The sequence below is a fragment of the Lampetra planeri genome, chromosome 3 (genome assembly GCF_965212315.1).
Source record: "Lampetra planeri chromosome 3, kcLamPlan1.2.h2, whole genome shotgun sequence".
Taxonomy (NCBI): domain Eukaryota; kingdom Metazoa; phylum Chordata; class Hyperoartia; order Petromyzontiformes; family Petromyzontidae; genus Lampetra; species Lampetra planeri.
This window is the reverse complement of record NC_136109.1, coordinates 13,600,008-13,612,582: the sequence shown is the minus strand read 5'-3', so window position 1 is coordinate 13,612,582 and position 12,575 is coordinate 13,600,008. Positions and strand designations below refer to the sequence as shown.

Genomic DNA, 12,575 nt, shown 5'->3' with positions numbered 1-12,575 from the left:
TCGCTTGTGTTGCGATCGAAACGTCGTGATTTAATTTATTTTCTACCTACGTGACTTTACCGAAAGAACCAAAGAGTATGGATCCCTGCAGTCACGAAAACTTCAAATCTAGATTATAATGCTAGAAGGCAAACTTCAATGAGGCACTGAATTATATATAGACGTGAGGCTCACATCCATTGTACAATGTGTGACAAAATGCGGTGTCGCTGTGCCCTGGCATACTGCTCGGGTTGACTTTGGGAATGCCCCCCCCCCTGGCTGGGCTACAAATGGGTTCTCTGGCGTCCACTCGCCTGCCCGTTGTAATGATCTCACTGCAAACAAAGCAGAGTTTCCTCCCCCTCCCTACATGCTTGGCGAACTAAAGCACTTGTCTGCAATCTATTCTTTTGAATGCCCTTTTAATTTATTGCGCATTATTTGCTTGGGTGTGAAACTATTGGGATTCTGCAAGAGTTACCTGAAAAACCATCGTTAAGTCCATTATATTTCAATTGATCGTTGCAGGTAATTTCGAACATAGCAGATTTGGGGCTACAACAGCTCCATATGAGGACCTTTGTGTTCCTGTAGAAGCTCTCCCGTGGACAATCAAATCTGAGTGCACTGACCACTCGGCTATATGACTATGGTACATTAAAGTGTCAGAGTGCATAAACTAACATTTTAACCAATCATTGCACGTAAGCACAAGCGTTTGTTTTTTCTTGGTAAACAAAGGCAGTATTGACTATCTATGAATTAGTGCACAAGTACAGAAAGTTACACAGAAAATATCCTAGTCCTTTATGAATAAATAAATAAGCACTTGGCAGTATGTGTACAAGGTCCACCTGTCTGTATCTTTCTCATGACCTCTGGCATCCCTCATGAAGTTGTGAACACGTGGTCTTTAAGCAGAGTTAATTTCTCTTCAGAGTTAATATTGTCAGGTGGTAGCTATTTAAAGCTGTGAACATAATGTGATGTTAATGTTTAACCAGGATCTTAAACGTTGTCCTAGGTTCGAAGTTCCAGTTGCAAATGTCCTGTAATTCATTTGTTAAGCCGTTTGAAAAAATAGTTTTGGCCGGGAACTTTGTAGTGGAAGAATATTTTGGTCTTTATAATTACATTTTACGTGAATCAAAGTAACTTATAGCCAGGCGCCATTGTACTAAACCACGTCACAGTGGTCCTAGATTTGAACCTTTGGCAGTCGCCTAATGTAAAAATATAGAAGACGAAGGAGTCGGTTGATCTTGCCTCATTCACTCACTACTGCATGGAAACTGTGAAATGAATATTTTGTTACTCATACAATGTTAGAAGCCAAACTTTCAGGACTTGTTTGAGATAAGTATTCAGCTTTAATAACTCGTCCTATAAAAAGCTTGCAGTGCTTGAAGACTATCAAAATAAATCCTATCTTCTAAATGCCCCGATGCTCAAAGGGCAGAAGGCTGCTCTTACATTCTTTCTTTATAACAGTCTAATATAAAAGTGGCATACTTTTTCTTTTGTAATGTTTAATTGCACCAATTACATTTTAGTTGTGCTCTTGGCATCTATTTACTTAGTGAAGCATTTACATAAATAAACTAGTCAAATCTGTCTAATGATCTAAGAGTGATGTGACATGGCAGGATAGGGTCATCACGATCCATGCATGGGCAGAGAGCCCGTAGGTGTCCCCACATCACATTTCGTCATTTGTTGTTTCCACTTTCCTCTGTCTTGTGCCAATATGCTCAAGTTGTGGCCACATCTTTCTGGCACAAATCCCTTGTGTTATCAAGCCCATTCTCTTTTAGGTCTTCCTCTCCATGTTTCAAAAGAGCACGCTTTAAATGTTTATTTTGTCCATCCTAGGATATGGGAAACCACCTGAATTTTCAGAGTAGCATGTAGCAGGGGGGAGCATTGTAGACGTTATCAGGAAGACGTTGTTGAGGCACATATGTTGGTAAGTGGAGCGCAGGTTATCAATCACAGATTGGCACCCAGAGGATAAAATGGCCTCTACTGTAAGAATATCAGGAAGGTTTCTGGTGGAAATAAGTGCCGCCTAATTGGCAGATGTTTCTCCAATCTCGAAGTGTCGGGGAGGTGACGTCTTCCAAATGGACACCCCCCCCCCCCCCCCCCAATAATTAGCGGGTGACGTCACTCCACATGGGGGGGTCGAGGCGCCTCCTCCCCCCTCCTTGGCGTCAACTCACAACCCTCACTACAAAGGCAGAACCCTCACGTCACGCGATTTCCGTAACGCTATTGAGACATAGAAGTAAAAAGGACGTCATGAACAAGGGATTATAACCTTCAAATGACATAGGTCTGTGTCACCCCGCCCTTACAAACTGCACACGCATTGATGCAATTAATATCACGTCGCGGTCTGCTTTTCACTTGCAAGTTTCAGATTTACTGCAATATACCCGTCCTTGGACGGGCAAAAGGCTTGTACTATTATATTTGACCACCTCCTGATGTTACTGCTATGATGGCATATTTAATGTTGCTTACGTGCTTGCTTCTGACATTGTGAAATTGTTAGATTTATGACTTCCTGGACAAGTTTGTGGTTGGGCAGTCGTACGCCAAGAAGGTGCTGGCCGTGGCTGTGTACAATCACTATAAGCGCATCTACAACAACATCCCCGCACCCGGCCGTCAATCCAGCGAGGCTCTGGAGAGCAAGCAAGTTCCGCTTTCCCCGCGAGGTAAGCCTTTGTGTATCTATACAAATGTGTGTGTGTGGGGGGCGAGTGGAGGCGAAGCGGTTCACGCACTGAACCTACGAACCATTTCACCTGAGATTGACTCCCAGCCACGACTAGAAATCAGTGGCGAGTGATATCTGAACCAGTCCTGAGCAGCGTGTTGAAGTATGGTCGAAACAAACTCCCATGACCCAACACTTCATTGGGAGGCCTTCAAGCAGTAGTGTATGCGTGATCAAGGGTTGTGCTGATCTGAAAATTGCTTTATGTTTCATGTTGATTCATTGTCATACGTAACAGTGACAAACTTCCCTCGTAAATTAATAAAGACATTTTCTCAGTCTACTCATAAGGTGAGTGGTGCATGGTTAAACAGTGGCTGGGCTCATCTCCTGCGATGATGATGTGCTTGTCGATAGCCTCTGGCAACAATTTTATCTAAGCAAGAGATGTATTTGTTATTTGTGATGGTAGATTTTGTCATGAGGCATGTTGCCATCAAGATGATCCTGTTCACAGAATGCACAAGTGTGTGGGGAGTTGTTTTTTGTCTTCTTTAATATTTTGTTGAAACAGCTTGTGTGTGTCACATTACAGGTCTATTTGCCCAACTCATTCCTTTTGTTTGGTTTTATGTCTCTGTACTGTTTATCATTATATAGTCACTGTGTACAGCATTCTGAGGTGTTTGTGTTTTTAGATGGTTTCTAAATTAAATGTGTTACTTCCGGCGATTCAAGTAAATGTGGAATGGTTTATTGGTAAAAGTTGCGTGATTATATCATTATTGATTATATTAGTGTTTGTCTTGTCTTTGTCACATTAAGCTTAAGTGAGGCCATAATCAAAGTGGGGCACAACGTTTGCGTCTTATTTAAGTACTGTGCACAACATGCAAATGGAACATTTGATGCGCCCCCATTGGTTTTATAATTTTTGGGGGGCTTAAAAGCTGAAATTATTTTGGTCTTTTAGGATATTTGAGTATCATGTGACTTATTAGTCGGCACACTGATGGACGAACCCGGTAATTTGAGTATCACGTCTATTCACGACCGTTATAAATGGCGAGTGATATTTGAATCTGACATGGGCCCCGCCACCCACATTGACCAGTGAAATATAGTCAAGCAACGCCCAGAAATCACACTTCCTTGTTTCAGCAGTGCATTGACTCAGCAATTTGGATCCCACAGCCACCTAATGATCTATTTGCAGAATTACCAACACACACAATCGTTATACGTTTATAACTTTGTAAAACCCATCGGAAAGATATTGTGCACCCAAATCCTAGCTCAAATACAAAACTTACAATTAACATACCGAACCGATTGTATTAAATTTACCAGCTTAGCCAGCCTATGCAAATCAAACGGAAAACGGATGTATCCTTAAATATATAGTTGAATGGTCTTCCTGATTGTTCAACAGGAAGCATTGGGTATTGATAATCATTGATGCCCTTTGTGACCTTGAACACAATTCCTTGAAATTTAGAAACAAAGGTGTATTCTATTAAATCAAATTCATGTAAACTTTCAGCGATTTATGACCCCACATTGTAATCTGCATTCTCCAACTATAGAAGAATGGGTCACCTTTTACAAAAAAGCACTATTTTCTCAAACAATAACTGCTTTAAATCTTGACTCAAAGCTTTCATGACTTTAGGGATTCATATTCTTTGGGTCTTTCGGTAAAGTCACGTAGACAGGTTGAAAGAAAATAGCAAACAATTACTTTACCGAAAGACCCAAAGAATAGTAACTGCTTTGTCGTAGAATTAAAAGTATAAATATTAAGCAGAACTCCATTCTGTGACTCAGCTTTTGGCATACATTTCCAGAAGTGGTTTCCGTAAACACATAAATCAAGTGCCTTTGTTGTCCAGCTGCTGATAATGCTTTCCTTTGCTTGAAGTTGTTGAAAGGAATATGTTGTTCGACATGAATGACGGGTTTCTGTACACATGTTATTTTGTGAAACTGTTTGTATCTTCAAGGGAAGTGCATAAAAAAAGATTTTAAAGCAAACATTCCGCACATGCGCAGCTGAGCAGAGAGATTTATATCACCGGGATACTTGCCAAGGTTACGTGTCTGCAATGAGTGGGTGCAGACCCCACTGTTTCCCTTTGACCCACATTTTTCAGACACGTGAGTGAACTCAAACCCAGTTGAACCCCCACGGGTTTCTTAAGTCGAGCCTGTTGTGTGATTTATTAGTCTGGGTTTGTAGCGATAGACAGTCATTTAACATGTAGTGGTGCTTAATATTCTTGTACCACGAGAAAGTTAGGTTATTTATATTTTTTGTTTTCTACGCATGCCATGCCGTAGCCACTGGATGCTTTATCAAGTATCTGCATGTTTACGGCCGTGAGACCGGCATGCAGAACTCTGCACTGTGCTTCACGTAACAGACGTCCTGTCAACTGATTTTAGGTAGTTGTGCATGACAGCAGCAGCTGGCCTCGTACACTTTTTTTTCGGGTGAAGTAATAATGGATACATATTCTTGGTTTTTTCGGTAAAGTCACGTAGAAGGGAAATAATAAAATAATATATTTTTTTACAATTGTATTACCCTTCTACGTGACTTTACCGAAAGAACCAAGAATATGAATCCCTGCAGTCACGAAAGCTTTAAATCGAAATTTAATAATGGATAGGCAAGTGTCGTAGGTGTGCACACATTTGCACTCGTTGAGAGAAGAGTCTTTCCTGCAGCCATATAATCATCAGTTGTTTATGTCTGCAGCCCCCAAGCAACACTGGATTGTCCCGAGATTGCTACAGCCAGCTGTTGAGAATAACCATCACACCTTATCGTGATGTTCCTGTACCCTGTCATCACCACAGCCGTAATACAACGTTCAGTTTACTGTCATGCAGGATTAGTTTTAACCTTTGGCTTTGTTGACCTACACATGAGCTGAATAACTGCTTTCTAAATTAAGTTAGAAACAGTTGGGCTGCTGAGATGGCTCTTTTCAAAAAACACCTGTGTAAGTGGGCTTGTTCCTAAGATATTTTCCGAAAACAATACGGTAAAAGAAAATATAGGTACAACACCACATTTGCTTTCTCACTGCTTGCCCATGTCACTGCTGGCATAAGGGCCTTTATTAGAGGGAGCTTTATAGAGCCCCTCTAGAGGGAACTTGGTCTACTCTTTCACCCTGGCCTGACATCTTGGAAGAGGTGGGAGTCCCCACACTTTACGCTGTCACACGTGACTTGCCTAGTGACTACCGTTAGATTTCTAGGTGGACAGAGGCGGGGGATTTAAGAAGCTTGCACCACCGGTGGTGAGCTGTTAACTACCTCGCCTGATATACAGGAGGTCGTAGGTTTGATACGGACCCTGGTTTCTTCATATTTGGAGTTTGCATGCTCTCCCCGTGACCGCGTGGATTTTTCTTCGGGTCCTCCGGTGTTTCCCTCCACGTTTAAAAACATACATTTTAAGAGAATTTGGCTGCTAGAAATGTCTACGTGATAAGCCACTTCGTTGAGTTCTCATTTGTGGCCAGGTCGCTTCTGAAAAAGAGCTTAATCAGTGGGCCTTATACGGTCAAATAAAATAGTTTAGTTTTGGTTTGAACATTTGGACACCTCCATTGCATTTGAGCGCTTTTTCTAGTTATAGAGCGCCCTCTAGTGTGCAATTTTGCAACGCATGCCATCAAATGAGGTTAATGATTGTGAATTACATTTCTTTTGGTTAACTGAGTTAAATGGTTAGAAAATGCCCTTTATTCCTAACTTTAACTTCTTATTTAATTTGCTTCATTTTTCACATTCATATAGTTAACATCTCGTCACGGTGGCGAGATGCTAACTATCTCGCCTGGTATGACGTAGGTTTGATCCTGACCATGATGCCTATATATTTGGAGTTTGCATGTTCTCCCTGTGGTTGCTTGGATTTTTCTTTGGTTCCTCCAGTTTTTTCCTCTACTTTTAGAAACATATGTTTAGAGTATTTGGCTGCTATGAATTTCCACGTGATAAGCCACTTCGTTAAGCTATCATTTGTGGCCAGGTCGCTTCTGAAAAGAGCTGCATAGGTCAGTGGGCATTGCTTCGTAAAATAAAAATAGATTTAGTTTTTGTAATGACAAAGCACGAACCAAATCCTGTGTGCATCGTGCTCACGGTCTAACTCTGAAGTCCTTGTCTTTGCCTCTTGGACCACATGGCTCACATTCACTCAATCTCAGGCTCACGTTTGACTTCCCCAGTAAATGTCAGCACACCAGCAGTGGGCCTTACCTGGTAAAATGGAAAAATATTGTTTGGTTTAGTTCTGTTTGCATAAAATACCCTTACAAAACACTGCAGCTGGCAGCGCACCATCGTGTGCAGGACGATAGCTCGGAGAGTTGACGTTACTGATATTTCTTAAACTACTTAAAATATTCAAGAATATGAATCCCTGCAGTCACGAAAGCTTTAAATCGAAATCTACTTTAAAATGTGAACCCAAATATTCGTATTTTTTAGACGCATAGAAAGTATATACATAAGTATTCGACTGTATATTATGAAGCTTTGTTATCAACTTAAATCTTTAAAGTTTGCACACTTGCTAATGTCAAACGGACTGGCGTTTGTTAAACCATCAGACTGACGTATGTTAATCCATCTTGAACTTAGCATGGTGACCCATGAATAAAAGTCGTATTTGCATGGTCAGGTCAAAACAATTATTTTTTGCCCATTAATGTACGTGTTGACTTGCCCGTTGAACAAAAAATACACGAGACTTTGATGTTGTGTTTTCTTTTCAATGCTTTCCATTTTGATTCGTTAAACAAACCTATCCCGAGGGCTTCCTTGTGTGTCCAAGTCCACATCTTGGTACGGGTGGAAGTATTTTTCTCAGCAGACATGCTTGACTTATACTTCATATTTAGAGTGGTGCAGATTGTGTTCCACTGATGTTTATAATGACTCTCGGCCTATGCAATGTTTCGGCGAGTGGCTTTGGCTTGTGTGTTTTTGTGGTAGCGTAATGCCACCTGCACATGTTCATTATTCAGTAGCTGATTCACGAGTTGAAAGAAGCTACTTTTTCAGTGTTGCCATTATATAAAACATTTAACGCATATTTGGAAATGTTTGGACAAAATAATGTGTTTATTGAATAGGGATACATCTGTTGTTGGGAAAGTTTTGTAAGTCCATAAGTAAGGCGTCAATGTGCATGGTTGTAATAAGGATTAAAAAAAACTAGCTGTGGGTAACATTGGCATTTAGCATCATGGGGGGGGCACCCAGGTCCTACCAGAATACGAGCAGGGGGGAAAGAGACTGAGTTGGGATCACACTATCGGCAAAAGAGTACCACCCAAAATCAATTAATTGCTGTGCTCGCGGACCATGCATAATCCCTTGAAAAATAACCGGAAAACTAGATGAATGGGATTATCCGTGTAACGTATCAAATAAACGCAATGTTGCTGGGCGCTTCTGCAGGAACTGAATTGATGGGGCGTTTTCAGTCTGAGGAAGCTCCCAGCATGGTCAATGAAACGTCAGACTTCTTGCCAAATAAACACTTGGTACAACCCTAAAACACAATGGTCTGTGTAGCACAACCGCCTAACCCTCTGCTTTAGTCCCTGCTCTACTGCCTTGTTTTCTATTAGACCTACATAAACATTGGCCAACACTCAATCTTTTGGTCAAATTCGCTCTCCCAGCATAGCACGGGTCCTGTTTTAAAGTCACAGGGACTGTCCAACACGGCTACAGCCAGAAACAGTCAGTGCGTATTTATCACATTATTAAGCTCTAATAATTTAATCTGAGAACTCTTGTAATTTGTTCAAGAATCTGATTAATTTGCTCCGTTGACCATGATCAGCTAACTTTTAGGTTGTGGCAACGTAAACTTGGTTTAAATATACATTACTCGGAGTAATCTTGAAGAAGAAAAAACCCTCCATTACGCAAAATTCTGCTTAGAAAAATAAAATTGAGTGCAGGGAAATATGCATCTGGCTACAAATTAAATCTTCAATTTCAACATACGTCAGTCGTGGAAAAATGAACGCAATTAGTTGGAATGCCTTGCGTAGAGGGACTGGATTGTTTCTGTCAACAGTCCCAATGAGTGTAACTCATTGCGTCTAAAATAAGCTTGGGGATATTCTCATCTCTGTCAATGTCCTTGAGACAAAGGTATAAATGCCACATTTAAATATTACCTTACTTTAATAAGTGTGTTAATTTGGTTATCACTGGATACCAAAGTGTTGTTGATTTTTTGTAATGTTTGTGGGATCTCTATTAATAAGGGTTGTAAGAGGCTCCGTGTCCGACAAGTGTTTTCAGGACCAGGGCTCATTATCTCATATTCCCCTTCTGAATGTCCGCTTGCTTGCTTCTCTCCCCCTCCCTGCTGTAGAGCTCGAAGTGAGGCGAAGAGAGGATGAGTACAGGTTTGCAAGTAAGTGGTCCCCTCCCACTTCACCTCCCACCAACTCCTCCACATCCATCCTTTCCATTCAGAGACAGCGGTGAAACGAGTGCCCTGTCCACACAATATGACAACAATGCCAGCTCAAACTCGTGGAGCAAACACTATTCTGGAGCACCTGCCAGTTGCTGCAGTTGGACATCTAGATTTCACGTGTTTATAGAGTAACAATTTAATCTGAAATATTTCAGACTCATGTCTTATCTAAAGACACTTTTAAACAGTTTTTAAATTGGCCATGCCAAGGTAATGTCGTGCAGCAGGTTAAATTGGATGATCCAAAGTGCTTTTAATACACTTAACTCTACATGTTTTGGTTTTAAGCCATTTGCCTTAATGCTCTGTGTTGTTTCATGCGTGCATGTAAATATGGTTAGTTCTTGTTACCTGCATACCCCACACCCCAAACAATTGCCAAATTTTGTCCCTGCCAAATGCAAATGCTAACGACCCTTCTGATTTCCTGTTTCTCTAACAACCGCTTTTGCTGCTTTTATAATAGCACGAAAGAAAACACTTTTATGGCACTAGATATGGGTAAACAGTGCTGATATTTTTCTTCTAAATTTAGGACACCAAGCACGGTGTGCATTTGGTTGACGCAAGTGTGGTGTTTTTACTTGGTAACTCTTAACATTACAGTGTATACTGTATCAAAATAGACTTTTTTTAAATTTTCATCTTGCAATTATCCAAGTTAATATTTTTACATTTCGTGAAATTGAAAACACATGTATTTGTTGTTGTATCTGTTGCTAATGAGTTATGTTGGTGAACTGTGGCTTGCTACGATTACATTCTTAATAAAGGTGAGGTCACTCCGCAGTGAAGTAGAGTGGGAAAAATGGCTAAATAACAACCCACCTCCATGACCAACATGGTCGGGGAAGCCTTCAACCAGCAGTGGCTTGAGAAACGACTCGACTATTTTTGATCGATTTGGTATATGAAATTGTGCGCATGATTGAGTATCATCACAGCATATGGAATTAAAATAGACCTATGTTAATGCTAGTATTTACATACTTCAGATAGTTTTCGTGGACAAAAAATAATTTATTGCCCTGACCATAGAAATGTGAAATTTGCACTGGTTGGCTCAGGACTACCAATTGAGATAACCACTAACCCATGCTGGCTTCAGCAGACCCACACTTTACTTATAAAACTCTAGTCTATGCATTTAGAAACGTATCCTTTTGCAACAAACATGGAGGTCACAATTTTGGGATTATCATATTTGACTTTAAAGCATGGATTCATGAAATCTGTTAATCTATGTTAACACTTGTTAACACTTGTAAAAAATTATCCAATACAAACTACGTTTTTAAATAAAGTACCGTTGCTATTGTAGAGTTGGCTCTAGGGAAAGCCAGACAAATTTATGAATTGGTTGGCCAAAACTTTGTGACCTAATCGAGCATTAAAAGTATTTTCCTTGCCGGCCAAGGCGCGATGTAATTGGCATGTGATGCCGCAACTATTGACATAACCTCATTAATGGGACTTGGAACACAATGTTGTTATCCCTCATTAAATACTTACAAGGACAAACGCATGCGTATGCACACATTTTCTCCCATGTTTATAACCCTGGACATAGGATATTGTAACGTTTTAAGTGCATATTACAACTGAGGAAATAAATTATAAGGATTGACCCTGTCACAAACTATCCAAATGCAGGTCTACATGGGCAAAAAACAAAGCTAATCAATCTTTTTTTCAAAAATATTGATCAAATAGACAGAAAAATACCAGTAGACCTATTTACAATGTGGATATTTCTGCTGCCACATCTGACCCCACCTTCAGTCTAAATCACTGGTAACATTTAAATGTTACAAAAATCTAATCATAGCAAGCCCAGGTGTTAAGTGTTGTATGTGCCAAGGCCGTGTGAAGCATTGCAATACCAACTGCCTCTGCCGTTGTTGAGGGCGCATGAAATGTGCCCTGTGTGTCAGGAAGGTATAGGAGCAGTAGGAAGGGCAGGCTAGGATGGAGAGGGCAGCAACAGCAGCTCACATTTCAGGGTGAGATATTCTTTAACTTTATATAGTGCTGAAATAAAATTTGGAACTCTACGTGAGAAATCCTAAATTTTAAAATGTTGAACATTGATTTTTAAATACTGTCCTTGGTGGTAATTATCCAGCCCAATATTACAGATATAAACTGCCTATTGGAAATGCTGATTTTACATAACTATGTCCTGTGATTGTAATTGGTGACTTGGATTTTCCAGCTACGTATTTTTGTTGTAAGGTTTTTGGTCTTCTTAAAATGTTGTCCTTGCAAGCTTTGTTTCTATTGACCATGCTAATGTTATTATGTAGTAAAAACAATCCACATATCTTGTGAAAGATGGCAGTCACGAGCAAAAACTAAAAACAAGATGCAATTATTTAAACATTTGCTTGGTAGTAAAAAAAACATTGCTTATTTAAACAGTAAAATTATATCCATATCTGAATAATATTTGGTGTTATTTTGAGTTTAATTTTGTCCTCGCAGCATGAGTATTCTTTCGGATTGTCCAAAACTACCAATCACAACTGCAAAGGCCATATGTATTGTTTTAGTATATAAATGCAACAATTTAAATGTGCATATTCATACAATTTACTTTGTTTAAATGGTCAGCCATATGAATAATATAGGCTGATGAGTAATCTCAGGTTAGAGCATTTCAACTCAAAATACAAAGTTTATATATAAACAACGGTTTGTAAGTAAAGATCTCATAAAGAAGATAGACGCTTCTCTAACCATAGATTTTTAATCTCCGGATATTTTGACAGTCGTTTAAGAGACCTTTTAATTCCTGCCAGTCCATGCACCTACGGTTAACCGCTTATGAGGATCATTATTAACTCTTGGAAACCGACGTGTGCGCGCTGACAGGATTTAAACTCTCTTGATCGGCTGTTGAAACGTCTGGAGATTAAATCACACTATGGTTGTAGAAGCATATTTTTGGTGAGATCTTTCCTTACCTATAATTAATCAATTATTAAATCTAAATCCCAACTGCCACAATGGATGTTTACAAGTGAAAGATGGTTAATTTGAATCTTTATTGAGATCAACTGTGCATCATCCTTCCATGGTTAATAAAATCAATGCCAATTTGTGAGAGGTCAACAAAAGTCAACCTTGTTTCGATTAGTTTCTGCCAAGATGGTGTACATTTCCAAAACTGTCTCAGATGCATGCCTCCCCCCTCCCAATAATTGACCATTGTAAATTTGTATACTTTAAAAATGTTAAATATAAAATATTTCTGAACATTAATCATTTGTTCATGATACTTAAATGTATATAATACTGGATACATATTTTCACACGACATCTTTAGTAAGTGTTCTTGTA

At 39.7% G+C, this 12,575-nt stretch overlaps 1 protein-coding gene across 2 annotated transcripts in view; it reads left to right on the top strand.

Annotated features, from left to right (window-relative positions):
* Positions 1-12,575, top strand: part of CLPX (caseinolytic mitochondrial matrix peptidase chaperone subunit X) — a 32,845-nt gene that overhangs the window by 9,544 nt on the left and 10,726 nt on the right. The window contains exons 5-7 of one of the 2 annotated variants that reach the window (XM_078621271.1): positions 2,540-2,705; positions 9,126-9,167; positions 11,168-11,236. In XM_078621271.1, coding sequence (XP_078477397.1) covers positions 2,540-2,705; positions 9,126-9,167; positions 11,168-11,236 — 277 coding nt within the window. The remainder of the gene's footprint in view (positions 1-2,539; positions 2,706-9,125; positions 9,168-11,167; positions 11,237-12,575) is intronic. The other variant, XM_078621279.1, reaches the window with a different exon arrangement.